General features: G+C 37.9%; 1 protein-coding gene across 1 annotated transcript in view; it reads left to right on the forward strand.

Annotated features, from left to right (window-relative positions):
- LOC109841228 (formin-like protein 6) overlaps positions 11807-27081 on the forward strand; it is an 18805-nt gene continuing 3530 nt past the window's right edge. Inside the window, exons 1-13 of the mRNA XM_020410134.1 lie at positions 11807-11901; positions 12002-12303; positions 16594-17294; positions 17672-17893; positions 17973-20008; positions 20097-20229; positions 21462-21533; positions 21874-21972; positions 22090-22131; positions 22752-22832; positions 22919-22969; positions 23050-23131; positions 25371-25465. Of these exons, the coding sequence (XP_020265723.1) occupies positions 12231-12303; positions 16594-17294; positions 17672-17893; positions 17973-20008; positions 20097-20229; positions 21462-21533; positions 21874-21972; positions 22090-22131; positions 22752-22832; positions 22919-22969; positions 23050-23131; positions 25371-25465 (3687 nt within the window). The 5' untranslated portion in view covers positions 11807-11901; positions 12002-12230. The remainder of the gene's footprint in view (positions 11902-12001; positions 12304-16593; positions 17295-17671; positions 17894-17972; positions 20009-20096; positions 20230-21461; positions 21534-21873; positions 21973-22089; positions 22132-22751; positions 22833-22918; positions 22970-23049; positions 23132-25370; positions 25466-27081) is intronic.

The following is a 27081-nucleotide window of genomic DNA, read 5'->3' on the forward strand; positions in this document are numbered from 1 at the left end:
TTTTTCGTCAATAGATTTGAGGTGAAACTGAATTTGAACATAACATTTGTACCCAAAGTGAAAACCGAACAAACTGACCCGAACAGAACCGAACCGAACCGGCTTGAATCGATTCGGTTCGGTTTTGAATGATAGGCGGTTCGGTTCAGTTTGGCCAAATTTGATAAAAAATCGAACCGACAGACCAATTGCACAGCCCTGCTTTTAATTTTCAAAGGTTTTTTTTGTCTGAATTTGGTAGATTTATTAAAATGTTCGTAATTATCAAAGGACCACTTTGATATCCTTAATCATATCAATATTCTCAATATTTTTAATGACATTTTTCCATTTAATATGCAATATTTTATTATAATTTTTTAAAATTGATTATGACATGTTTTTTAGTTCGAGTGATGATTTAATTTTTCAATATGATGTTTTTTTATAACCAATATAATGTTATTAAGAAAAGTAGTTTTTCATATTTTATTTTAAAGTAATTATATTTAATTATTTTAAAGCTAAGTATTTAGATATACATTTTTCCATAATATTTACATTGTGATTATTAATATTATTTTCATGGAAAATAACTTTATTTATATTTATCTCTTATAATATATAATGTAATAGATATTTACTAATTGATATCTAATCATGAGCTTATGTCAATAATTTAGAAAGTTCTAGGGGGTGTGTTCTAGGGGGTGTGTGTGTGTGGGGTGGGGGGGGGGAAGAAAAATTATAAAATTAAAATTCTATCCTTCTAAATACTATAAAAATAGATTAAATGCCCACAGTGTTAGATCTGAATCATAACTTGAGATCTAAAAAACCATATAGTCATGATTAATTCGAAGAGATTAACAATAATCAAAAGAGTGCGGAAGATTATACCTGAATCCATAGAAGAAATCTTGATTTGGGTTTCAATGATCTTCTAACCTTAGGGTTTCTCTAAATCCGAATTTCTCTCTCTAGATGGGGGTGAAGAGAATTAAAGAGTGTAACCCTAGGTTAGACCCCTTATTTATAGATGTTGTACTTTTGTAATTTAGCCCCTCAATAAATTACAATTACAACCTGGTATCTGCACATATAACCCCATGACTTATTTAAATACCAAATTAACCCAACTTAATTGATCACTTTAGTGGGTTATCCTGAAAGATAGCAATACACATTGATTAATCATATGTGCCCACAAATAGATTTATTAGATTAAATCCAACAATCTCCCACTTGGGCACCATATGATTCCTTAAACTGTGTATAACCTTATGAGCTCAAAAATTGCTATCACTGAAATGGTATTTCCGAACAATCTCGTCCATTGACTATATCAATATAGGATCAAAGCGGCCTTCGTCACATTTATCGTGACTCGACCCATCAATGGTCACATATACCAATACAATCAAACGACATAGATCAATCATGGATGTGCAGCATGAAAATTACATGCAATGTGATCAGTACATGTCTATTTTCAACTGGTCCTCCTTAGTGAGGTTAAAACCAAACATAATGTAATAGAGTGTCTTAACTGAATACTTTATTCTGATCAGGCAATACAACCAAACATAAAGCACCACAATTACAAACTCCCACTAAAACATAATATCCTCAAATAATACCACACCCATATGAGCAGTATGCTCATGAAAGACCTTAGGTGGCAGTCCCTTAGTAAGAGGATCAGCTATCATAGGGTTTGTCCTAATGTGCTCTATAGATATTTGTCCACTCTGCATTCTTTCTTTCACAACCAGGAACTTAATGTCAATATGTTTTGACTTAGTTGAGCTCCTGTTGTTATTGGAATACATTACTGCAGATTTATTATCATAATATAACTTTAGTGGTCTTTCAACATTTTTCAAAATGCGCACTCCCGTGACAAAATTTCGCAGCCATATTCCCTGATTGGATGCCTCATAGCAAGCTACAAATTCTGCTGCCATAGTGGAGGAAGCTACTAGTGTCTGTTTGACACTTTTCCATGATATAGCTCCTCCTGCTAACATATAAATGTAGCCTGATGTAGACTTCCTGCTATCTTGGCATCCAGCAAAATCAGAGTCCGAATACCCAATGACCTCTAATTTCTCTGATTTTCTGTATGTGAGCATGTAATCTTTTGTTTTCTGAAGATACCTCATAACCCTTTTGACTGCTATCCAATGATCCATACCAGGGTTGCTTAAGTATCTGCCTAACATCCCAACAATGTACGCAATATCCGGACGCGTACATACCTGAGCATACATTAGACTTCCTACAGCCGAAGCATAAGGAATCTTCTGCATTTCCTGAATTTCAAGGTTACCTTTAGGGCACTGATTGAGACTAAACTTGTCTCCTTTAGCAACATGGGTGTCACCTGGTCTGCAATCTTGCATGCCAAACCTTTTAAGTACCTTATCGATATAGATCTTTTGTGATAATCCAATAATACCCAGAGAGCGATCTCGATGTATCTGGATCCCTAATATAAAAGAGGCGTCCCCAAGATCTTTCATCTCAAAATTCTTTGATAGAAATCTCTTGGTTTCGTGCAACATGCCTATATCATTAGTGGCAAGCAAGATGTCATCGACATACAGAACCAGAAAAATATACTTACTCCCACCGAACTTGTGATATACACAGTCATCAACAATGTTCATCTCAAAACCGAACGAGATAACTATTTGTTGAAACTTATGATACCATTGACGAGGAGCTTGCTTGAGTCCATAGATGGATTTTCTTAATTTGCAAACCATATTCTTTGGGTCTCCTGACACAAAGTTTTCTAGTTGCACCATATAAATTATCTCATTAATGTCTCCATTGAGAAATGCAGTCTTAACATCCATCTGATGTAACTCAATGTCATAATGAGCAACAAGTGCCATGATTATTCTGAAAGAGTCTTTCGATGAAACCGGAGAGAAAGTCTCTGTATAATCAATGCCTTCCTTTTGAGTATAGCCTTTAGCCACAAGACGCGCCTTATACCTCTCCACATTACCGTTTGCATCCCGCTTGGTTTTAAAAATCCATTTACAACCAATTGGTTTTGCACCTTCTGGCAATGGGACAAGTTCCCAAACCTTATTGTCTTGCATAGACTTATACTCTTCATTCATGGCATCAATCCACTGTTGAGAGTTAGAACTTTTCATGGCCTGAGAGAAGTTGATTGGATCATCTTCTAACATTCCACTACTTTCCTCATGTTCTTGGAGAAATACAATATAATCATCCGGAATAGCATTTCTCCTTTCTCTCGTGGATCTCCTTAATGGCACTGGTTCTTGAGGTTGTTGAGTTTGTTCTTCTGGAACAGGGAGTTGTTCAACATTATCATCTTGAGGTTCCAGATTTACTTCTTGAGCAACAACATGTATACGAACCTGAATATTATCAAAAGTAACTGTATGGATTGGATCTGGAGCCAATTCCTCCTCAAAACTAATGTCTCTAACCTTATTTCTCCCCCCAAACTCAACATCCTCAAAGAATGTTGATGTTCCTGTCTCAAAAATATTCCTTATAGTGGGATCATAAAACTTATAGCCCCTAGAGCGTTCAGAGTACCCAATAAAGTAGCTGCTAACTGTTTTGGAGTCCAATTTTTTTTCATTTGGCCTATAAGGCCTTGCCTCAGCTGGACATCCCCAAATATATAAATGCTTTAAACCGGGCTTTCGACCAGTCCAAAGCTCATAAAGTGTTTTAGCAACTGCTTTACTTGGTACTCTATTCAGAATGTAAGCTGCTGTCTTAAGTGCTTCTCCCCAGAGTGACTCTGGTAAAGAAGAATGAGCAATCATACTTCTTACCATATCCTTAAGAGTCATGTTTTGTCTTTCAGCTACACCATTCATGCTAGGTGAACCCGACATGGTGTACTGTGGGACGATACCGCATTCCTCTAGGTATCTAACAAATGGTCCTGGACGTTGTTCGCCTGAACCATCATATCTACCGTAGTACTCACCACCACGATCAGATCTAACAGTTTTAATTCTTTTGTTGAGTTGATTCTCAACTTCAGCTTTATAGGCTTTGAACATGTCCAGAGACTCAGATTTTTCATGAATAAGATATAGGTGCCCATAACGTGAGTAATCTTCTATGAATGATATAAAATATTATTGGCCATTCCAGGATTCCGTAGGGAATGGCCCACAAATATCTGTATGTATCAATTCTAAGACATCCAAAGATCTGTTGGCACCTAATCTCTTCACTTTGGTCTGTTTTCCCTTGATACATTCAACACATACGTTGAAGTCCGAAAAATCAAGGGAATCTAAAATACCATCAGACACAAGACGCTCAACTCTACATTTTGAGATATGACCCAAGCGCTTATGCCATAATGTTGTCGAATTTTCCTTATTTAATTTACGCTTAGTACCACGCGATTCCGCATGCAAAGATTCATTATAAGAAGTAATTGTATCAAGCAAATATAGGTTGTCATAAGTACTCAAATAACCGGTTCCCACAACATTTGAATTAAAAGATAAACTGAATTGATTGTTTCCAAATGAACAAGAATAACCTGATTTGTCCAATACAGAAACTGAAATCAAATTCCGTCTAAAAGACGGTACTACAAAAGTATCTTTTAAATCCAAATAATAACCAGTTCCTAACAACAACCTAAAGTGCCCAATTGCTTCCACATCTACCGATTGTCCGTCGCCCACAAAGATGTGTCTTTCAACATCACTTGGCTTTCGGTAGCTCAGGCAACCCTGCATAGAAACACTTATGTGAGTAGTAGCACCAGAGTCTAACCACCAAGTGTTTCTAGGTACTGAAGCTAAATTAACCTCAGAACAGACCAAAGCAAGGAACGTACCCTTATTATCACGCCAGGCGTGATATTTTGTACAGTCCTTCTTTACATGTCCAGGCTTCTTACAGAAGAAACAACCCTGATTATCCTTATGTTGTTTCTTCTCAACTGGACCCTTAGCAGCTTCCTTATCATTCTTCCTTTTCTTGCCCTTATCCTTAGAGGCATAGGCCAAATGAGCACTTTCTGTCTTATCTTGCTTCAACCTGTCTTCTTCTTGCACACAGTATGAAATGAGCTCATTTAGAGTCCATTTCTCCTTTTGACAGTTATAACTGACCTTAAATTGATTAAACTGTGTAGGAAGAGACAACAGAACCAGATGCACCAATAACTCATCACAAAGATCGAGTTTAAGTGCCTTAAGCTTTGAAGCAATATGAGACATTTCCATAATGTACTCCCTGATATTTCCTTTGCCCTTATACTTCATTGAAATCAAGCGAGCTAAAAGCGTGCTTGTTTCTACCTTATCGTTTTTCGCAAAACGCTTCTCAATTTCGGCAAGGAAATCTTTAGCCTTAGTAATCCCTTCGGATTCTATGCCCCTGAAGGCTTCCGGAACGCCGCGCTTAATGATCATAAGACTCATGCGATTTGAACGCTCCCACTTCTCATGCTCCTTCTTTGCATCAGGAGTGCTATCCGCATTGAGAGGTTGGGGTTGTTCAGTTCTTAATGCATAGTCAAGATCCATGCAGCCAAGAACAATTAATATGTTCTCTTTCCAAACCTTGAAGTTTGTCCCATTTAGCATGGGAATTGAGTTGATGTTAGCAGAAATTGTTGCAGCAGATGCATTAGCTGAAATAAAACAAAAATGCTCACATCAATAACCATAATCAATAAAATTCAAATAATGACAATCCACATCCAAGATATCGGTCACAACATTAATATCAAGTCTTTGGACAGTAATATTAACTTGTAAGTGATACCTTGTTGCAATGATCAAACATTGACAATAACTCATGTCAAATAATGAAACTATCTTTGGATGGATTCATTATTCACATGTAAACCTTATAATTGTCACACGCTTATCATCGCAGATGTGTATACAGTCTAAATAAATATTAACCTTCCTTTGGGCCGATTAAATATTTACACGAAAGCATACACACAAACATCTCACATTCCTCATGAACAATCTACACAAGAGAGGTTACTTTGGCAACTTCTTGTTTCAATTAATCAATTGGAGTGATAGACAACCTTAATTCCTTAGTGTCATAATATTTGAATTAAATAATTGATTAAAAACCAAATTAGATTTAAATTAAAAAGTTTTAATTTAAATCAACTGAATTTCCAAAAAAAAACTTAGGGTCTCACAGCTTAATTAGGGCCCATAACTTAATTGAATAAATTAATATACCAAAGTGGACCCATGAAAAAGCTGAGGCTTAACCATAGTGAACACGAAGTTCGCTTGACTTCGAACGCGAGGTTCGACTGTATTGAGTACGAGACTCACTTAAGCACGAACGCGAGGTTCGTTTGAGAATGAACGCGAGGTTCGTTTGAAAAATGAACGCGAGGTTCAACTTGAGAACGAACGCGAGGTTCATTAAAAAAAGATGAACGCGAGGTTCGACTGAAGTACGAACGTGAGGTTCAACTGAAGAACGAACGCGAGGTTCGACTGAAGCACGAACGCGAGGTTCGACTGAAGCACGAACGCGAGGTTCGACTTAAGCACGAACGCGAGGTTCGACTGAAGCACGAACGCGAGGTTCGACTTAGAACTGAACGCGAGGTTCACCTTAGAACTGAGCGCGAGGCTCACATTAGAACGAACGCGAAGTTCGTTGAGCGCGAGGCTCACTTGAGAACGAACGCGAAGTTCGTTTGAACGCGAGGATCAGTTAAAATTGAACGAACGCGAGGTTCGTTTGAAGCTTACCGCTTCGCCAAAATTTGAGGTAACCACCTCCTTAAAGTTCGCCACGTTTTCACGCATGAACCCTTAGGGTTTCAAATTCACGCACGAACCCTTAGGGTTTCAAACTGAAACCGCCGCCATTAAATCAAAAAACAGATCTAGAATCGAAAAAATGAGTTTTCTTGATCTAGATTCAAGAAAAAACCGCCGAAAAAGCCAAAAAATTCTAAAAAGTTATTGTTTACCGACGTTTTTTAGTTACTGTTCATCTGAAAAAACTTTACTGTTCATCCGAAAAATTTTCGTTACTGTTCACCCGAACAAAAAATTTATTGTTCATCCGAAAAACAAAACTGAATCTTTAACCAGAGATTTAAGATAAAAAACCCAATAAAACTTAAATCCCTAAGAATTAATCAAGGTGGCTCTGATACCACTTGTTAGGTCTGAATCATAACTTGAGATCTAAAAAACCATATAGCCATGATTAATTTGAAGAGATTAACAATAATCAAAAGAGTGCGGAAGATTATACCTGAATCCATAGAAGAAATCTTGATTTGGGTTTCAATGATCTTCTAACCTTAGGGTTTCTCTAAATCCGAATTTCTCTCTCTAGATGGGGGTGAAGAGAATTAGAGAGTGTAACCCTAGGTTAGAGACCATAACCCCTTATTTATAGATATTGTACTTTTGTAATTTAACCCCTCAATAAATCACAATTACAACCTGGTATCTACACATATAACCCCATGATTATATTTAAATACCCATTAACCCAACTTAATTGATCACTTTAGTGGGTTATCCTGAAAGATAACAATACACATTGATTAATCATATGTGCCCACAAATAGATTTATTAGATTAAATCCAACACACGGCTCATTCAAAAATTGTAAACCCCTCCCCATTTTTTCCCCACTTCCCTTGATTCATTGGATTCATGATAGCGTGACGTGACATGAACTGGGGCACACTTGTTCTCGTCTTACTTTTTAGTGAACAACGTTTGATTTAGCTTGAGCCCCCATCATCGATCAGCGTCTTTGATTATCCCATCAAAGCAATGCATAACGTCTAATTGGACGCGTATGGTGTTAATTTTGATATAATCTAAATCTAACACTTAGCATACCCCTATTTATTGCAACCACCAAAATAAAAAATCACAACCACCAACTAGATAATCAATGGTTGAGATCATGTAGTGGTCTCTCCATTGCTTTTTAGATAGTGAAGAGGATTCGAATCCAGTCGTATAGAGTAGCCAGCGGATCGTTTTACAAAATGAAGACCCGCGGCACGTGTGAGCCACGTAGGAAGGGTGAGATCCCATCATCTATATCTCTTATCGGATCATTTCGCCGAGATGAACGGTTACTTGATAACCCCATAATTTCCTAGCCTCAATTATGTGTGCATCGTAGTGTATATATGCACAAGTCATTTTCATTCAACAACCGATCGAGAGGCCAATATACATAATGATATGAGAGTCATGTGACTACTATACATACATGTTAATATTGCCGACGGTTGCTGCAGTGCCAAGTGCCAACTGTTAACTTGTAACAAACTAAGCAGGTGGGCATAAAGGAATACTGACGGATAATTATGAAAACTCCCTTCTAAAACAAGCAACGAAAAGTTATTAAAAAAAAAAAGACAGACTATTACAATGTAATATACGAAGCAAACTAAATACTATGCGAAAAAGCCTAATACTCAGTGTTTTTTCTCCTCTCTCTTGAGAAATGGAAATGTGCGTGTCTCTCATTTTGTTCGCCATAAGTTCGAAATTGTAATAAAATGTTATTTAAAAAATTGGAAGACACCGTCAAATTACTTCGTGAAAGCTGAGATGATTCATTTTGCGTGCCCTCCTGCTCCTTAGCCGATTGCCACCCTTTCTGAACACGTGTCGAATGCTTCCCATCACCGCTTGAGAACGAATTGGAAAAGACAAAATTGCCCTCGCTAAAGATCAGTTTGTCCTCCCCCGTTCCTCGGCTATGACACGTGCTGGACCCCGCGGAGGTCGGATCAGTGGGAAAAAAACAAAAAGGTTGTAGAGACAATGATACAAGGAGATAATAACAACCGGTTTTTTAAGTACCGTGGGTTGGAGTTATAATAACTTAAAACTGGATTTTGGGGTGGGGAAGTTTAGTCTCACGTTGAATATGAGATGAGAATGATGGTTGTTTATAAGTCTTTCTTTTCTCTCCTATGTCTAGAAGGAAATATGGGTTATGCCCCACATCACACGTGCGCGCGTCGAATCGTACCGGGGTCGGGAGGCGCGCATGCCCACGACTTGCGGACACGAATGCAGCTCCGGGTTGTGAGGGCCCTTAACCTGCTACATTTTAGATTTTTATTTTTGCAAATCGGAACAATTACGCGGACACGAATGCAGCTCCGGATTGTGAGGGCCCTTAACCTGCTACATTTTAGATTTTTATTTTAGCAAATTGGAACAATTAAAACGTGTTAAACATTTAGCTGCGAGATTTATGGATCTAAACGGATGCAAGATTGATGGATCTAAAACGGGCGCGAGATCTAAATGGTGGTTTTCAACCTATAAAATTACCTACAGCTGCGAGGGTTTTAAACACAGTGAATAACTGATCTTCTCTTCTTATTCTTTTCAAAATATTTCTTCTTGCTGTTATATTTTCGCTGGTTCCCTAAAAGTCTTGAAGAATTCGCAAAGCCTTCTTGAAGCTCGTGCCGACGAGAAGGAGGTCGCCTGACCGAGGGTCGTAGTATCTTCGAGATCTATTGTCGCGTAGCCCTGACGAGAGGAGACAATTAGATTCTTGGGACAGTGCCTAGCACGCTTCGATCATCAGGCTATATTCTAAACTTTGTTTAATTTTATTAAATAACTATTTTGAATCATTATCTAAATCTGTTATTTTTCGATTTCATTTAACTGTTAAAACTGCATTTCGTGCTAATTATAGTCTAAACAACACCTTATTTCTAACATTGTAATGGTTTTATAAACTACACAAAGTTTTAAGGTCTCAAAAATTTTATATTTTTGAACCTTAGGATGTTAGTTGCTAAGCAACTAATTAGGAGAGAAACAGGTCGGATGCAATTTGGAAGCTCCCGAAGAGACAGATAAGATATCGAGACATAGCGACATTTTGATACCACCAAGAACGGAAAAGGGGGAAAAAATTCTAAGGAATAAAAAATATGAAAAATTGGATCTATGTCCAACGGATCACACCTACTAAAAGAAGTATTTTGTTTTGGTTCGGCCCGTAGTCACATATGAAATAGTTGATGGAATAAATTTAGCAAAACCTTTTCCGCAGGATCTCTTGTAGGAAAAAGATAATGCCCAACTTAGATTTGTTAATTTTACCCTTTATAAAAACGAAAAATCAATTCGAGAAATTTATCACACAAATATTCAATTTGTTCTGATTTGCTTAGTCCTGAATTGGGACCAAGAAGAATGCACATCCATTAAAAAAAATTGGTTGTTTGCTAAATAATAAGTAAAATGTTAACAACAGTGGTTGGAAGTATAATTATAGTTTGCGAATTATAACAGCAAAAACCATTGATATATCAGTGGTTAGACCTCCCCAAAAAAAAAACCTACTAGCATATGGGCACAAATTTTCGCTCCAAGTGTTATTATTTTTCTCATTATCCTTCTCAACGATTAAAAATACAACATAGATCATCAAAATTTCCATTTATGAGTTTCGTTCATCAAATTGACAAATGAAGATAAGAAGAAGAATCATGAAAAAATTCATGAGAATAATCTAACACAGTCCCATTATTTCGAAACTAACTTGCAATTTACATCAGTGTAGGCGTCAAAAAATGCTTACAGACATCCAAATACCACTCAAGACAAAGAGAAGACGATAAGCGTCTTTCTCTTAATCAGAGGGAATCATTCAAAGGAAGTGAGACAACATGTACACACCAACAGACAACACTTGGTGCCGCGGCTAAGGCGCGACAGCTCATGGTGCCGCGGCTAAGGCGCGGCAGCTCATGGTGCCGCAGCCATGGCGCGACAGCATATGGTGCCGCGGCTAAGACGCGGCAGCCTAGGGTGCAGCGGCTATTGTAGGGGATGCTATGGTGGTTACAAGGCAGTTATATGGTGATTATTTGAAGCCCACGTGGCGGCATATCAGAGATAGAACGTGTGCTGACGTGGACAAGCAGTTAAACCACGAAAAAGGTGGTTAAAAGTCGTGGGAGAACAGTTTCAAGCATAATGGAACGTGCTGGTAACCGCCTCTGTGACCGCTGCAGTCCACACTGCCGCGCCAATAGCCGCGACAGTGTTGGCTGTCGCGGCCAAAGAGGGATCATCTGGTCAGTTGTTTCGCCCCCATTTCCACTGTTGTGCACTCCTACCCCTATAAATACCTCCCTAGGCACGAAATAAAGGACAGAGGGCAGATTGGAGCAGAAAAAGTTTGAGCTTTTGGTGAATTAGAGCAAGAGAGAGAGAGTCTTCCTTCTTCACAAACATCCTCAAGAAGCTTTTGGCGATTCCTAGAGATCTAAGCTCTGACTTGATCTTTAGAAAAGTGAACATCTTACATCGATAAGATATTTACTTTAAATTCTTACTTCGATAAACGAAGGAAGAATCCCCAAAACCTTCACGATTCAATCAGAATCTGTGAATCGGTGGTCCACGGGCTAACGCACCCCCGGCACAAGCAAAGATCCCACGCAAGTAGCGATCCAAACAACGATTCTGCGTTTGTTTCTAAAAAGTTATAATTTTTCTTTTGTTGTGTAAAAGAAGTCTTATAAAAAGGCTATCTCTTTTGAATTTGTTGTAATCGATCGAAGATATAATGAATTACACAACGACACCAACTTTTGACGCAAACAATCAGCAATAGATTTTGGCTCCATTTCTTTGCCTCACTCATTTAACTCGCTCTCGTCGTGTAAGATCAAGATCCAAACCCCGAGTACACGATCCAAGAACTAAAGATCCAAACCCGAATCTTAAAGCTGAGTACAAAATAGCCAAATCGAGTATAAATATCACACTAAATAGAGCGAAAAATTCGAAAAAAACAAAAAACAAAAACTCACACGTCATCGTCATCTCTGTTACAAGAGCACAGCAAAAGAGAGCGAGCGAGACCCAAGATCTCATAAAGTATATAAATTTCTTTTTCCTGATAATTTTCTGTAAAATTTCCCCTTTTCCATTCCAATTATTTGACAAAGCCCTGGTTTTCCTTTTCCTGCCACGAAAGCTGCGAGCTAAAGATAAAGAAGGCGAAAGCGAAGAGCGATTCCTTGAAGCGGCAGCAAAATCTATGCTCCGTTCCTGGATCGGCACTCACTCGCGCTGCAAACTTTCGATTCCCATTCTGCCCCTACGGTCTAGGGTTACAAAAAGAGCTGTTTTTGTTTAGCTGCGCCTTTTCCTAGGGTTTCACATTCTCGGAAAATTTCGATTGATTTGGTCGGATCCGGAGGAGGATGGCGCTGTTTCGGAAATTCTTTTATCGCAAACCCCCCGAAGGGCTTCTTGAAATTTCGGAGCGAGTTTATGGTAGGCTTGAAAATTTTTGCAGTTCGATTAATTTGTTCATTATTGTTTCCTTTTCTGCAATGTGAGTTGTTATCGTTGGCTAAAATTAGACCTTCCGATGGGCTTAGATTATTATTATTTGATTCTGTTCATATACTTTTCTGGTTAATATCTAACTTTTGTGATATTCTTCGGTGCAGTATTTGATGTTTCATGTTTATGTTTTTGGAGTCCTTGGGAACAATTTAGTGTACCATGAAGAAATTTTAGGAGGGAAACTTACAATGTTGAGCTGAAGCTCTTTACAGACTTATTTCTCTTACGGAAATCAAATCAAATTTAATTCAGTAGGAACGTCTATTTATCTGTTCAAAATATAGATAACGGGTCTCGAGTACCGTTCGTTGATGGTGTAGCTGAAGGTTCATGCGTTGCTGTCACGATTAGGCAATGAGGAAGTTATTTTTTGTTTACACTGCTTAGGTGCATTGTCCAGCTTGAGTTGGCACTCCTTTTTCCCTTTCTCTGCTTTTTTTTTTGGTAGCGTGATGGGTATTTGTGGTTTTTTTAGGGGAGGGATTCAGTGAGTATTGGAGAGAGTGATGGCTTCATCAAAAGATGCATCGAATGATTTATCTGAAATCAAAGCTTGAAGTATCTATCTCGATCATATCAGATCTTGCGCAAGCAACACTGATCTAGCCGAAACATACTGGAAAACTATTACTGAAGAAAATACCTGAAGTTTGACGTACAAAAAGTTGACTTGATTTTCTTTTGTTGAAAAAGTGAGATGTGAAATCTTGATATCAGTAATTCATAAAGTGCAATGATCTATAGTGTCACTTTGGAAAGTTTTGGGATTTTCAATGGGTCAGGAGTATATATATGCTTGGTACCAAACACAAAATTTGATGCTTGGTAGTGAGGTGGTCACTTCTCATCCACTCATTCAATTATCCAACCCACGTGAATGTGGTCCCCTCCTTAAATAAGTTGATGAGAATGAGCCACCTCACTATCAAGCACCAATTTTGTACTTTGTACCAAGCATACCCATTATTCTCATGCACACACACATCTATATGTACACACACACATAGGTACACACACGCATATATGTACACACACATATAGGTACACATGCTTTCTATGTGGATTTCTTTTCTGTTTTTTTCCTTATATATAACACTGTCAACTATTTTTGGTACTTTGAACCTCAAATCTTCTCATGTATTGACCATTGTTTACCAACATCAAATTGTATTAGTTGTTATTAGCCAGCATTGGCTATATCAATAAGTTTTGCTTGGATTCAATTGACATTTTAAATATGATAAAATGTAGTCGATATGTATCAGCATTGGCTAATGCATGGTACCATGAAGAAATAAAAAGAAGAATATGCTTTGGAGTTTGGATCAAATTTCTTACGAACTTACTCTTTTGATATTGTTGGAACTTGGTAAGAAAGTCCAATGGTTTACAAGAAATGTTTAAAATTTAAACAAGAAGAAGAAGAAGAAGAACAACAGAGAAGCCTTGTCCAAAACTATGGGGTTGGCATATGAATTGTATTCTTCCATTCAGTTTTACTTTGGGTCATCTCCTCCGTTAACTATTAACCATATGATCCTTCTTATTGTCTCTAAGCAAAATCTTTTGATCTACCTGTAGACCTCCTTGCGCTGTCTGTTAATTATAATCTTATCACTTCTCCTAAGTGGTGATTAAGAGGTCTCCTTCGTACCTAACCAGACCATCTTAATCGATTCCCTCCCGTTTTATCCTACCGGGAACCTGTAATCTCTTACGAGTCCACTCATTTCTTATTCTATAGTGTTTTATTTGTCCTATAGTGTATACCCACCAAACCATCATAGTATTCTCATTTCTTCTACGCATTTTTTTTTTGCAAAAACATATAAATTTATTTTCTTAAATTTTTAATTTCTCCATTATATTAGATTAATAATTCAAACAGTGTACCAGTTTTAGAAATTTTTGCTGTAATACAACTGTACAAGTGCTCATTGAGATTTAGTTTAATCTTCATCAGTTTTTCAAAGAAAGTATGTTAAAAGTTTCTAATTGTTTATACTATTTTTTGTATGTTAAAGATATTTTTAAAAGCAACTTATTCAAACAATCTGATAATTTTGATACAAAAATGTCAAAATTTCTGATCCCGATATACTAAGAAGAGGAATGAAACTGTAATCAACATCGAGATTTCTAACTTTGGTGGAGATTTTCAAATTTATAAATTTTCAAAGGGTTATAACAATCTCGAGAACTTTTTCCATTGACTTGATTTCCCCCCTTAAAACTCGCTAAAATTTTTAAATCTCTTTCCTCCAGCATGCATAGTTTTTTTTGTTTGGACATGATGAAGCATGTCCTTTTTGCTTTTTTGAAGGGGAGTATGACAATCAGCATGGTGCAACAGTGAAGGCAATTTGTAAGCCAATTCTGAGCAGTTTGTGCCCGCTTTACTGATGTCATGACTGATTACATTTTTTTTTTTTGATTCCAGGCATGTCCTTAGAGGTGGATGCGACAATTAATCATATTTCCCTCTCTTTTAGGCTCGTTCTTCGTCTAGGAGAATCACATGAGCTTAATTAATCATCTTTCCTCTCTTTTAGGCTCATTCTTAATCTAGGACATTGTTCTTAGAAAAGGCAAGTGAAGCTACAAGTTGCAGAACTGCAGCAAATGCTGTGACCAATTTGGTTGCAGCTAATGTTGCAGATTCTCAAAAAGGAAAATATAACATAAATAACAATGCCACCTCATCAAGAAACTTTCTAGTTCCGGATATTGTAACTTTTTCATCAACTGTTTTTCAAGCAAACACTGAGTTTGCAATGAAAATACATTTTCCACAATGAAATTACAGATATCCAAACGATATATTTGTGGATTTCCTGCAACAAATACCGCATGTGACAGTTGTTGCTGCAACATTTGCTACAATTTCTTTTTTACATCTCTTTGAAATCTATGATTAAAGCTCAAAAGTAGTTGATAGCATAATCGGAGCCTGTCCAATTTAAAACATATTTATCAGCAATTTTAGATCCTTTGAAATGAAACATTCCATTATGGTAAAGCGTTTATTATTTAGCCTATTTGGTTTAAGCAAAAAATAATGATTTCCAAAGAATATTGGGTTCCATGAGATAAATAGACTTCTACACTTTAATAGATCAGTTAAAGTGGTCAAATAATGCATATTGAAATCTACATCTTGGTTATTGGATGAGAAGGAAGCTCTTTGATATGCGATCGTTCTTATAAGGAAATTACTATTTCCTAAATCCAGGAAATAAATTGTGGCTGTGGGTTCCAACACATAACCATTGAATGTCAACACTTCGCAGAGTCGCAGGATTACCTCATGTTCTAACCAAGTAATGTGTAATTAAATGATTAACTTGCTTCATCTGAATTTTTCAGCTATTGGCATAGAAATGTTATCTTCCCTAATTCAGATTTCAAATAAACGCATCAATTTTCATTATCGATCACAATAAAAGAACTATTTGATTCTAATATAAGCTTGTTTAATACATATCTTAATCTGTAAAGCAAGCGAACACATGATGGGTTCTCCATTAGATAAATCTATATATATTTTAGTGGTTGATTGAAACCTTCAGAATTCTGCCTTACCAATTAAATTTCCACTAAAATCTTACACAGTAGCACATTATGATATCTTACCTTTTAAATTAGGTAGCAACCTCTGGTTTTCTTCACTTGCATATAATGAAGAAGGATCCTGTTTCCTTCATCCATAAACAGCTAACCAACCTCCGGAAGATTGCTTATTATTATGTTTTTCTTGGTTTATTTAGAAACATGCTAATGAAATAATTTCATTCATATTGAAATGATAGTTCAACAAATCAGACTTTCCAGTAACATACATGTTTATGAATACTAGAGAATATATGATCAGGGAAAGTTTAATCTTTCTATCCCCATTCCCGAGAAACAATCTGCTAATTACTTTCTTAAATGGGCTAATATCACGTATATGGACCTTGATATCAATGTAAAATCATCTCTAGATTTCTGAATCAGAAATTCTACTTAAAATAATGAATATTGGAACTTCTGGCTCTTCTTTTATTAGAAGTTTATCTATTCCAATTACAACTTTGCCATTGTGTTAAGATTTGATATCTTTTTCACCAGAATTGATTTTCTTCCATACTGTCATAAGAGCGTTCATATAATGCATATTGACCTTGTTCACCTAAATTTATTTTCACAATATGCACCCCTGTTGTCAATCTGCAGTATTTGATTGTTGCTTCACGACCGATGTTTTGGGAGAAGATGAGTACAAGGTCTATATTGGAGGCATTGTTTCTCAACTCCGCGAGCATTCCCCTGATGCATCCTTCATGGTCTTCAATTTTCGGGAGGGTGAGCATCAAAGCCGAATAGCAGAAATCTTATCGGAATATGAATTGACTGTGATGGACTACCCCCGACAATATGAAGGGTGTCCTTTACTCACAATGGAGATGATCCACCATTTCCTGAGGTCTAGCGAGAGCTGGCTTTCATTGGGTCAGCAGAATGTCTTGTTAATGCACTGTGAGCGAGGTGGATGGCCTGTTCTCTCTTTCATGTTGGCAGGGCTTTTGATCTATCGAAAGCAGTACACCGGTGAACAGAAGACATTGGATATGATATATAAACAAGCTCCCCGTGAGCTGTTGCAGTTGCTTTCTCCCTTGAATCCATTGCCTTCTCAGTTGAGATACTTGCAGTATATCTCAAGGAGGAATGTTGGCTCTCGGTGGCCTCCGCTGGATAGGGCACTTACATTGGACTGTGTCATTCTCAGGATTCTTCCCAACTTTGATGGTGAAGGAGGTTGCAGGCCAGTATTTCGTATTTATGGGCAGGATCCTGTTGCTGAGTCTGATAGGACTCCTAAAGTTCTATACTCAACACCTAAGAAGAGCAAAAATGTTCGGCTTTACAAACAGGTGATTTTAACTCTTGTTGTCTTCCCATTGTATGTTGTGTGTTCGTGTGTGTGTGTGTGTGTGTGTGTGTGTGTGTGTGTGTGTTTCCTATTGACTTCTCATCGAGTGTCTGTGCGTGTGCATCCATGTGGGTGACTTATAATCCAGTGCATGTTATAACATAATGCTTCCGGCAGTCTCTTCTTTTAAGTGAGCAAAATTTTAATTTGATACATACTTGCACGTTAAAGTTCATAATACCTGTGAATATATCTCAACTTGATAGTATCTATTATTTTAAATACTTCACCTACTGAGGATATAAATCAAGTTGATGGTAATAACCTACGCTGGTCTATGAAAGGTATGCACCTTTAACATGACACCACTGGATGCAGGCAGATTGTGAACTAGTTAAAATTGATATACATTGCCACATACAAGGAGATGTTGTAGTTGAGTGCATTGCATTAGATGAAGATCTAGAACGTGAGGAGATGATGTTCAGAGTCATGTTCAATACAGCCTTTATCAGGTCTAACATTCTTATACTAAATCGGGATGAGATTGACATTCTGTGGGATGCAAAAGATCGATTTCCAAAGGATTTCAGAGCTGAGGTTTGTATTCTTCACTTGCAAGAATAGTTCTCTAAATGTTTAGTGTTTACAGTGAAATATAGCTTTCTTTTCTTTGAAGGTCCTTCTTTCGGAAATGGATGCAACCTCTTCCCTCGTTACTGTGGAGATGGCTAGTGCTGATGAGAAAGAGGGTCTTCCCGTGGAAGCATTTGCCAAGGTCCAGGAGATCTTTAGCACCTTAGATTGGGTAGACGGGAAGGGAGATGCTGCACTTCAAGTTCTTCAAAAGTTAGCTTCTTCAAATGCTTTTCAGGAGAAGCTGGACTCAGTTTCGCCGCGGAAAGTTGAAATGGATCTGCCACAGAAATCTAGTCCTGACACACTCAAAGAGAAAGTAGATGGGAAGGGAGATGCTACAATTCAGGGATTTCATAAATTAACTCTTTCAAATGTTTTTCAACAGAAGCTTGACTCAGTTTCTACGGAGAAAGTTGAAATGCATCTGCCGCAGATATCTAGTCCTGACATGTTTGAAGAGAAAGTGATGTTGGCTGAGGCTATTGACAGAGTAACAACACCATCACCTTCGGATTCAAAGAAGCAACCTATTCCCTTTCAGAAACAGTCTCCCGATTCATTCACAGAAAGGCCAAATGTTGATCACCATGACTTGCAGATTGCTCTGCAACGTCCTTCTCAATCTAAAATAGTATCCCAACGAGTGCCGAAATCTTGGTCAACTCCAGTTTCCTCTGTCAATTCCTTGCAGAGCTCTCCTAAACCTTTTTCAAGATATAACAGTGCACCTTCAGCTCTTGGCATTACAGCTCTCCTACAAGATCACACATTGATCGTGAGCTCGGAAGTTGCTCATTCGGTGACAATGTCTGCATCTGCCCCATCCCTTTTTGCTGTAGCTAGTTCTGGCTTATCTGAAAGTGTTTCCACGAAGATTCCTTCACCATCTGTATCACCTGCTGAATCTAAAATTGTTTCTTCACCAGTGCAGTCACTGCATACTCCAATACTTTCGGCAGTAAGCTCCGACATGGAAGCTCCAATAACTGCAACTTCACAGCCCGTTGGAAATACTACTGTGCCCATTTCGCTGCCACCTCCACCTCCCCCGCCCCCTATATGGCCGAGAAGTTCAGTAGCACAGACCGCACCACCGCCTACACTAATGGCACCGGTGAGATCAGCATCAGCAGCCTTGTCACCATCTCCACCACAACCACTGCCACCTACATCATCATTGAAAAAAACATCTCAATCACCCCAAGCACCATCAACCCCTGAACATTCAGCTTCAAAGCCTTTTGAACCTTCTGTTCATGTTCCCTCTCCCCCTCCTCCATCTCCACCCTCTTCCAGTCAAGGGATATCATCAGCTGCCCTCTCTCTGAAACTTGATACAAGTTCTCCTGTTTCACGTAGTCAATCACTGCCTTCAGGGGGCAAGTCAATCCCTCCTCCCCCTCCGCCGCCAGTTTCATCATCAATGCCCCCTCCCCCTCCTCCACCTTTAGTTTCTTTGTCAATTCCTCCACCTTTAGTTTCATCATCAATTCTCCATCCCACATCTCCACCTTTAGTTTCTTCATCAACTCCTCCACCTTTAGTTTCATCATCAATCCCCCCTCCCCCTCCCCCTCCTCGACCTCTAGTTTCTTCATCAACTCCTACTCCTCCTCCACCCCCTATCAAGAGGTCTAGTGCCCCTTCACCTCCAACCCCTCCATCTCGTTCAGGGCCATCATCTTCCCCTCCATCTTGTTCAGGGCCAACATCTTCAGGACCACCTCCACCCCCACCACCTCAAAAACCTACATCAAAGCATTCAGGTGGTTCTATACCCCCATCAGTGCCGTCACCTCCTTTTGGCCATTCTCCACTCAAGGGATCAAGCGCTGCTTCATCCCTGTCTACATCTTTGGGGAGCAAGGGGCCTCCACCTCCACCTAACGGGATGAATGGTCCATCAAGTGCTTCATTGGGTGTAAAGGGACGTAATTTGAGTCGCACAAGCTCCAGGCATGCTAGTCAATCATCATCCAAAAAGACTTCTTTAAAACCACTACATTGGGTTAAAGTAACTAGAGCTATGCAGGGAAGTCTGTGGGCCGAGACACAGAAGCCTGATGAAGCTTCAAAGTATATGTTCTGCTACCCACCTGTTCATTTTCACTTATATGATTTCCTTGACGAGTTGCTCACACATTTGCATTCCTCCCCTCTTTAGGGCTCCAGAGTTTGACATGTCTGAACTTGAGAGTCTTTTCTCAGCAGCAGTTCCGAATTCTGATCGTCATGGTTCAGCTGACAAGTCGAGTGGGCGTCCATCACTTGGTCAGAAACCAGACAAAGTTCACCTGGTATTTTTTCCCCTTTTGCAAGTTTTGTGGTAGGTATCCAATTCAACATATGTTATTGGTCATTGCAATCCATCAAGCTTGTTATATAGTTATCAGGTATTTTGCTGCTTCTATTAAAAACTGATGAAATATTATCGTTTTTCTTATTATCATCATTCAGAGCTGTGTGAATAGTAATAGGAAGAGGATCATTAGGAGCTACATAAGGGCTGAAACAATGCCATAACATGCTATAGCAAGGATCAATTTAGCCGAACACAGGATTGGGCCCTCGTGATGTGGACTGTGAGAGGGTCTGCAGTTGCAGTGGGAGAAGCAGCAACTGCAACAGAAGGAATATGAGCAAGGGGCCTAGCAGTTAACATCAGAGAAGAGAGGTACCTAAGGCGCAGGAACACTAGGAGCTGCTGTAATATCAAAATAACAGTTTGTTGTAGGTGCCATGTGGTAGGAAGAAAAGCTATATAGAGTGGGAGCAACAGTAGCTATTGGCATTATCATATAAGTAGTAGGAGCATTGACAGTGGAATTAACTAGAACCAGCAAAAGTTCTAGTGGTAAAGATTGGAGTTAGAATATCCAGTAACAAGTGCAGTATGACTAGAGGATACGTGGATAACCGTGATACCATTAACACCACAATAGCGCAAGTCTATAAGTACTCCAGTTCAATATAGTATTAGAAAGCTTTCCCTTGACTCCATGCAGACTACTAGTCATCAGTAGATGTAACATGATCTACTAAGCATAAAACTACTTTTTCTCATGGCACCACTATCCCAAATGAATGCTGGTTGTTTCCCAAGATCTAATTGATTAATTCCCCATTCACACCCAGAAATGATCCTGGGATATTTGAACTTGTTAAAGCGAAACCTAGTTCACGGCTTGCAAGCATTAGCAAGGATGTCACATGATGTGTAGTTCTGTAAGTTGATATGCAGCTGAGACTTTTTGCTTTCTATTGTGAGTATGTGTCACTAAAAAACAAAATAAAATATGGCATTTACTTTCATATTAGAAATGACAAAGTAGCATTGCATATATGAACAAAAATGTTTGAGGTTCACCAATTAAAGCCACTTAACTAATTTCCGGCAATTCTTAGAAAGTTGTTAGTTTGTATAGGATTTGTTTCTATTTACTTATTTCCTGATTAAATATTTTTGTTAGCAAACATCAGAATTAATTTATAATATAACAGTTGATGTTTACATATGGATGTCTTGTAGATTGATCTCAGAAGGGCGAACAATTGCGAAATCATGCTTACCAAGGTGAAAATGCCACTGGCTGATTTGATGGTAAGCACTTGCACTGCTTGAATGGGTTTAGATGTTGTTAGACGGTAATCAACTTGGGTCAGCTATTTCCACATTTATGTTTCGGTTAATTTTTCACTGCAAAGCTCTTGTGAGTATCATGTATAGATGTACATGGTCAAGCATGAAGCCATGTGTAAAGTGAAGGATAGAATTAGTAGGTTGTATAAAACAACTGGAGACAGCAACATTTCATTTGAACTATACTTGTTTGGTTCTGCTGTATTTCACACCCGGCAGTGCTTGATCCCTTGGCATGACAAGTCAACTGTATTGACCTAAAAATTGGATTTCTCATGGTGCTCTCTTTACTGTTGTACAGAGTTCAGTGCTTGCTTTGGATGATTCAGTTTTAGATGGTGACCAGGTAGATAATCTCATAAAGTTTTGTCCGACAAAAGAGGAAGTGGAGCTACTCAAGGTACATATATATTATTACCTTAGTGTGTGGGACCTGTTTTCCACAAGGCTAGAATCCATATCGAGTTCGTTAATTCTTATGCTCTTACATGTATCCATAATGTACAATAAATTTCAGGGTTTCGGTGGAGATAAAGACAGTTTGGGAAAATGCGAACAGGTGAGTAAATATTTTTTGTGGTGCCTATTACAAAGGTCCGGTAACTTTTCCTGGTCCTGGGAATTACCTGTCCATGTATGATCCTATTTACTCATTTGCCCCTCTATGCTAGTCTGTAGGCAGCTCATGCTGCTGCTCCAGTTGCGGCAACTTTTGCTGCTCTTCGTAATGTGGGATTTCAAAATGGGATTTAAGCTTTCATGTTTTATTAGATACAATTGATGGCTGGAGTGCATAAAAAGATCTCCAAATATTCTGAAATAGCAGTTATTTGTTCCTTCTTTAATACTTTCTTCAACTAAATCAAAGTCCAATGCTGTTTAGTGTGGCCATTTCGGCTGCTCAATAAGTTATAGATTACATTAGAATGCATGGTTTGAGCCTATATTGGACCAACGGATGGTCTTTCGGTTGGTAATAAATGATATTAGGTGTATATAGTTACCCTTTGAAATTGTTGAGTTATCCCTTGAAAAAGCGTATTATTAGGTGTTGAGTATCCAATCATGATTCCTAAAACAAAAGCTCATTTCCTTACGATACTTGCTGCTTGAATGATTGATTGATTGTTCATATTAAATAAGTCACTTACATACGTTATTATTGATCTTATCTACCAGTACTTTTTAGAGCTGATGAAAGTTCCAAGGGTAGAATCAAAGCTGAGAGTCTTCTCTTTTAAGATTCAGTTTCGATCCCAGGTCAGACATAATAGTCTTGGCTATTGTTTTTGTTCGGATAGATTTCATTACACAAACTATAACAAATTTGAAAATTTTGTTTCCAGGTTGCCGACCTGAGTGGTAATCTGAACATTGTCAATAATGCTGCCAAAGAAGTATGATATAGTCTTTCTGATACCTTGGCTACTTTATTAATTAGTAATTATCTTGCGACTCATTTTTTTTTGCCTATCAGATCAGGAATTCTGTCAAATTGAAAAGGATCATGCAAACAATTCTGTCTCTGGGAAATGCATTAAATCAGGGAACAGCTCGTGGTGAGTAATACTGTGGTATCTTAGTATGGATTTGGTCATATGCTTCTCTCTATTTACAGTTACCTGCCTCACATGCATTCTTATATCACTGTTTATAGAATATTTCCCTTCCTGTTGTATCATGTTGCCCTTTGCTTTTATTCTGGTACTGGTTACTGCAAGTAACCAATCATTGATTTCCAGATGACAAACTCCTTTCAACCTGTGAGGTTTCAGTTCTACAAGAGAGATTGCTATCGAGCTAGCCTTTGGTCATCAGTTGGCTGGTGGATTGTCAGTAGCTAATGTGACATTAACCTTTGAGCACAGTTGTTTGCTGTTCCCAAGTGAGCAGCTTTAATATAATACTTTGGGAGGTCTTGGAGTCCCCTTGTAGAATTTTTCTCTTTAACATCTATGCTAACAATCCAACAGAGTATATTAACAGCTTTCTTTTGATCTATATTCTAGATTTACTACACATTGTTCCTCAAAATTATGGATTTTCTCTAGTTTAATCCAACTTCAACCTTTTTTCACTCTATTATCTTTCTCAAATGTTCCTATATTCCTCCATTGCATTACTTATCTTGGGTTTTCTTTGAGCTCACTCCAAAGACTTGAGGTTTCATCTTCGACCTGATTTGAACGATCTTGTACATGGCAAAAAAAAGGTTTCGGCCAGATGGAGGTAAAACCTATGGAAATCACTTTAAAACATTGGGATGGGGAACAGAAGCAGATGAAGTTTTGGAGATGAAATCAATGTAAACATAGCCCTAATACAAAATTGAAGATAGTAAAATAAAATAAAATAAAATAAAATGTTGCAGAGAACGAAGTAGACAATGGACAGTTAACACTATAATGTGTAGGATACTTCCCCTAACAAAAAGGTGACATGCATGGACACAACATATGTCCATCTATGTCCTGAATTTGTAAAACTGCCTTTACTCCAAAAGTAATATATAGCGGAGTATATTGGTGCTTCTTTTGGCAAAAGCTAAATATTTTGTAGATAATTTATCAAATTAGATTCTTTTTAAATATATATCACAAATACACATCTATATTAGTCGCCCACTCACACACGCACTAGTGCATGCACACTTACACATGTTACGTGTGTGCCAGTTCGTGTGTGTTTACACTCATGTTGCTTGTGTGCTTACACACACACACAATTGTATATATGCATGCATGCATGCTCATGTCTGGATTTTGTACGATTGCCATTTCTAACACCCCTGTATCAGCATCATACAATTGCCATTTCTGACACCCAGTATGCAGCATGTCTGGATTTCAGACAATTACCATTTTCAAGAGATTGGTCAGAAATAGGATAAATTCTGCAGGAACAAGAGTCAGTTACAGGACATATTTTCTAAGCTTTATTTTCAGGTTTCCATCTTGTGGCCTTGTTTTCTTGAACTCGTATGTTGCGTTACTTTCCTTTCTAAGTAGCGATTAACTTCCTTCATCCTGCATATATATGTAAGAGGGAAGTTTCACTAAACCCCTCGAATTTCTCACTAGAGTGACATAACCTTCCTTAGTTGAAAAAAATAATTTGTAATGCCCTCTATACTTTGTTTCCAAATGACATGCACCCGTTTTAGTTATGAGGAGACATCACTAAATATTTTTTTCCAGACTATAATGTCCTCCATTATTATTATTTATTTATGATGACTGCTTACAACTTTTGTTATTGTCTGTTGCTTTCTAACCAATCCAAATCCAAAAAATTCACATCCTAGTCCAATTTGTAACTTGAGTACAGATCTCAAATGTGTTTATACCTGCTTCTCAATTTGTTTACCCATCTTAGCCCATATCTTTCTCCGTTTGTTTCTTATGCTTGTTACTGTGGCTAAAAAAAACCTTTGGTATTCTTTTTATCTTCCTCATCAAAATTGGGCATGACTATGGATATAGTGGGGAAAAAAACGAGGACTTGATTTGGACAGGATCAGTCCTTGTTTAAGAAATGGTAAATGATGATGAGGAGATACAGGTGAAGTAGATGAAGTGAGAGACACTTTTTATTATGTCACTGTTTAGATTGATTAATTGCACTGAACTCATGACTTTGAGCACAATTATATGCCTCCACATAAACAATAGAGAGGTTAATCAATCACTTCTAAATTTGGAGAGGTCGTGTAATTCTATTGAAAGGTTCAGGGGGGTTTAATAAACTTTCATTTTAAGATGTACTGAGTGTTCATATGTAATATTCTCATACGTGCAGGTTCTGCAGTTGGATTTAGGTTGGATAGCCTTTTGAAGCTCACAGATACACGGGCAAGGAACAATAAGATGACTCTCATGCATTATTTGTGCAAGGTATTTTCATTTCTTCAGTTTTGTTGTTATTAATATTATTATTTTTATTTTGGGTTTATAAAGTGGTCAACAGGAAACTTACTCGCCTATTGTTAGAAGTACATTATTAATTTTTCATTCAATCTGACAGAACTTTCTCTTTGCATTAACTTCCTATATTTATGTGTTTTGGGTGGTTCTGAGAACATTTATGTGCTCTGTAAACAGATATTCCAGGAATAGGTGATCATTGAAATTTGGATTTGACTCACAAAGAAATGTTAAGTAAATAAAAGGAAACATGTTAAGATCAAAATTAAAGAAAGAATCTGGAATAAGGTTCTTTCCGGAAATTAGGATTCATGGCCTTGATTTCTATAAGGGGGCTAGTTAACTGGCAGAGGCATCTTCAGTTGATTGCGATTGAGGTTGGCTGATTAATTGTCTATAATAGAACTGTACTGGGCTAGTAGTTAACAAAAACTAAATTCTTTGTTTAGTTTCATCTCCTATTGGTGTCTAACTAACAGCGTAAAGGTTCACTGAGTTTGCAAAGCCAGGAACCACATAGGAAAGCTCCACATGAAAATCCAATCATTGCTATATTTTCTTTCTTATTATGACCAACTTTATCTGGTTCATGAGCTTACTGTATCTTTTACATGTGACTACCCTTTGATTTACTGTGTATTGGTGACTTGGTGTATAAGTCTGTGTTTAGTATGGAAGCTTCTATCACGATGTCATGTTTATGACTTATGTTAGACATCTAATGGAAACAAAGGTTCACCATGCATCACTTTGTATGCATGTATATTGCATGCCTGCTGTTCAGTGTTGGTGAGGCCTTGCTCTTAGGTTGGTGGCATTTCTTCAAAAGTGATACTATTACTTACGGGCAAGGTTTTAAATATCGGTTATCGGGGATTTATCGGACGGCCAAAATCCTTATCGGATAGCGGAAATCGGAGATATATCGGGGATAAGTAGATATATCGGGGATAAGTAGTATTTATTGGAGTGATATACTGGATGGTGTATATATATAATATAATAACTAAAAAATGTAATCTAACCACGCTTAATGAAATATAAACATACCAAGTAAATCATCATGTTTAAAATCACTAACTAATTGTAGAAAGCGGGTTGGGTCGGGTTCAAAAACTCAACAATCAAACTCAAAATGCCCGGCCGATAATCCCGATAAAAAAGCCTTACTTATCGGCCGATAAGTGCCGATAACGTCGATAACTCGCCGATAAACTCTCCAAAACGATAACGGATTACAAAACCAACTTATTCTAGCGGAGAGCTCTTAAATCCGATAACTCGGCCGATAATATCGATTATCGGTCGATATTTAAAACAATGCTTACGGGTGATTCCAATTGGCTGAGATCCTACAAGTTACCAGTCTCCCACTGCATGTTCTATTGGTTGGTTCATCTTAGAATGTTATATCTGGATGAGTCATCTGGGAGGGCCTCTTTTAAGTTATGATCATCCCTTTCTATGGTAGTACCCTGAGTGCAGGAGAGATAGTTAGCTTGCTTTCCGTGAACACATGGTGATATCCTGGTTTTCTATATGCCTATACTGTGTATCAGGGTTTTCTATATGCCTATACTATATAG

Source organism: Asparagus officinalis, chromosome 5 (assembly GCF_001876935.1).
Source record: "Asparagus officinalis chromosome 5, Aspof.V1, whole genome shotgun sequence".
Taxonomy (NCBI): Eukaryota; Viridiplantae; Streptophyta; class Magnoliopsida; order Asparagales; family Asparagaceae; genus Asparagus; species Asparagus officinalis.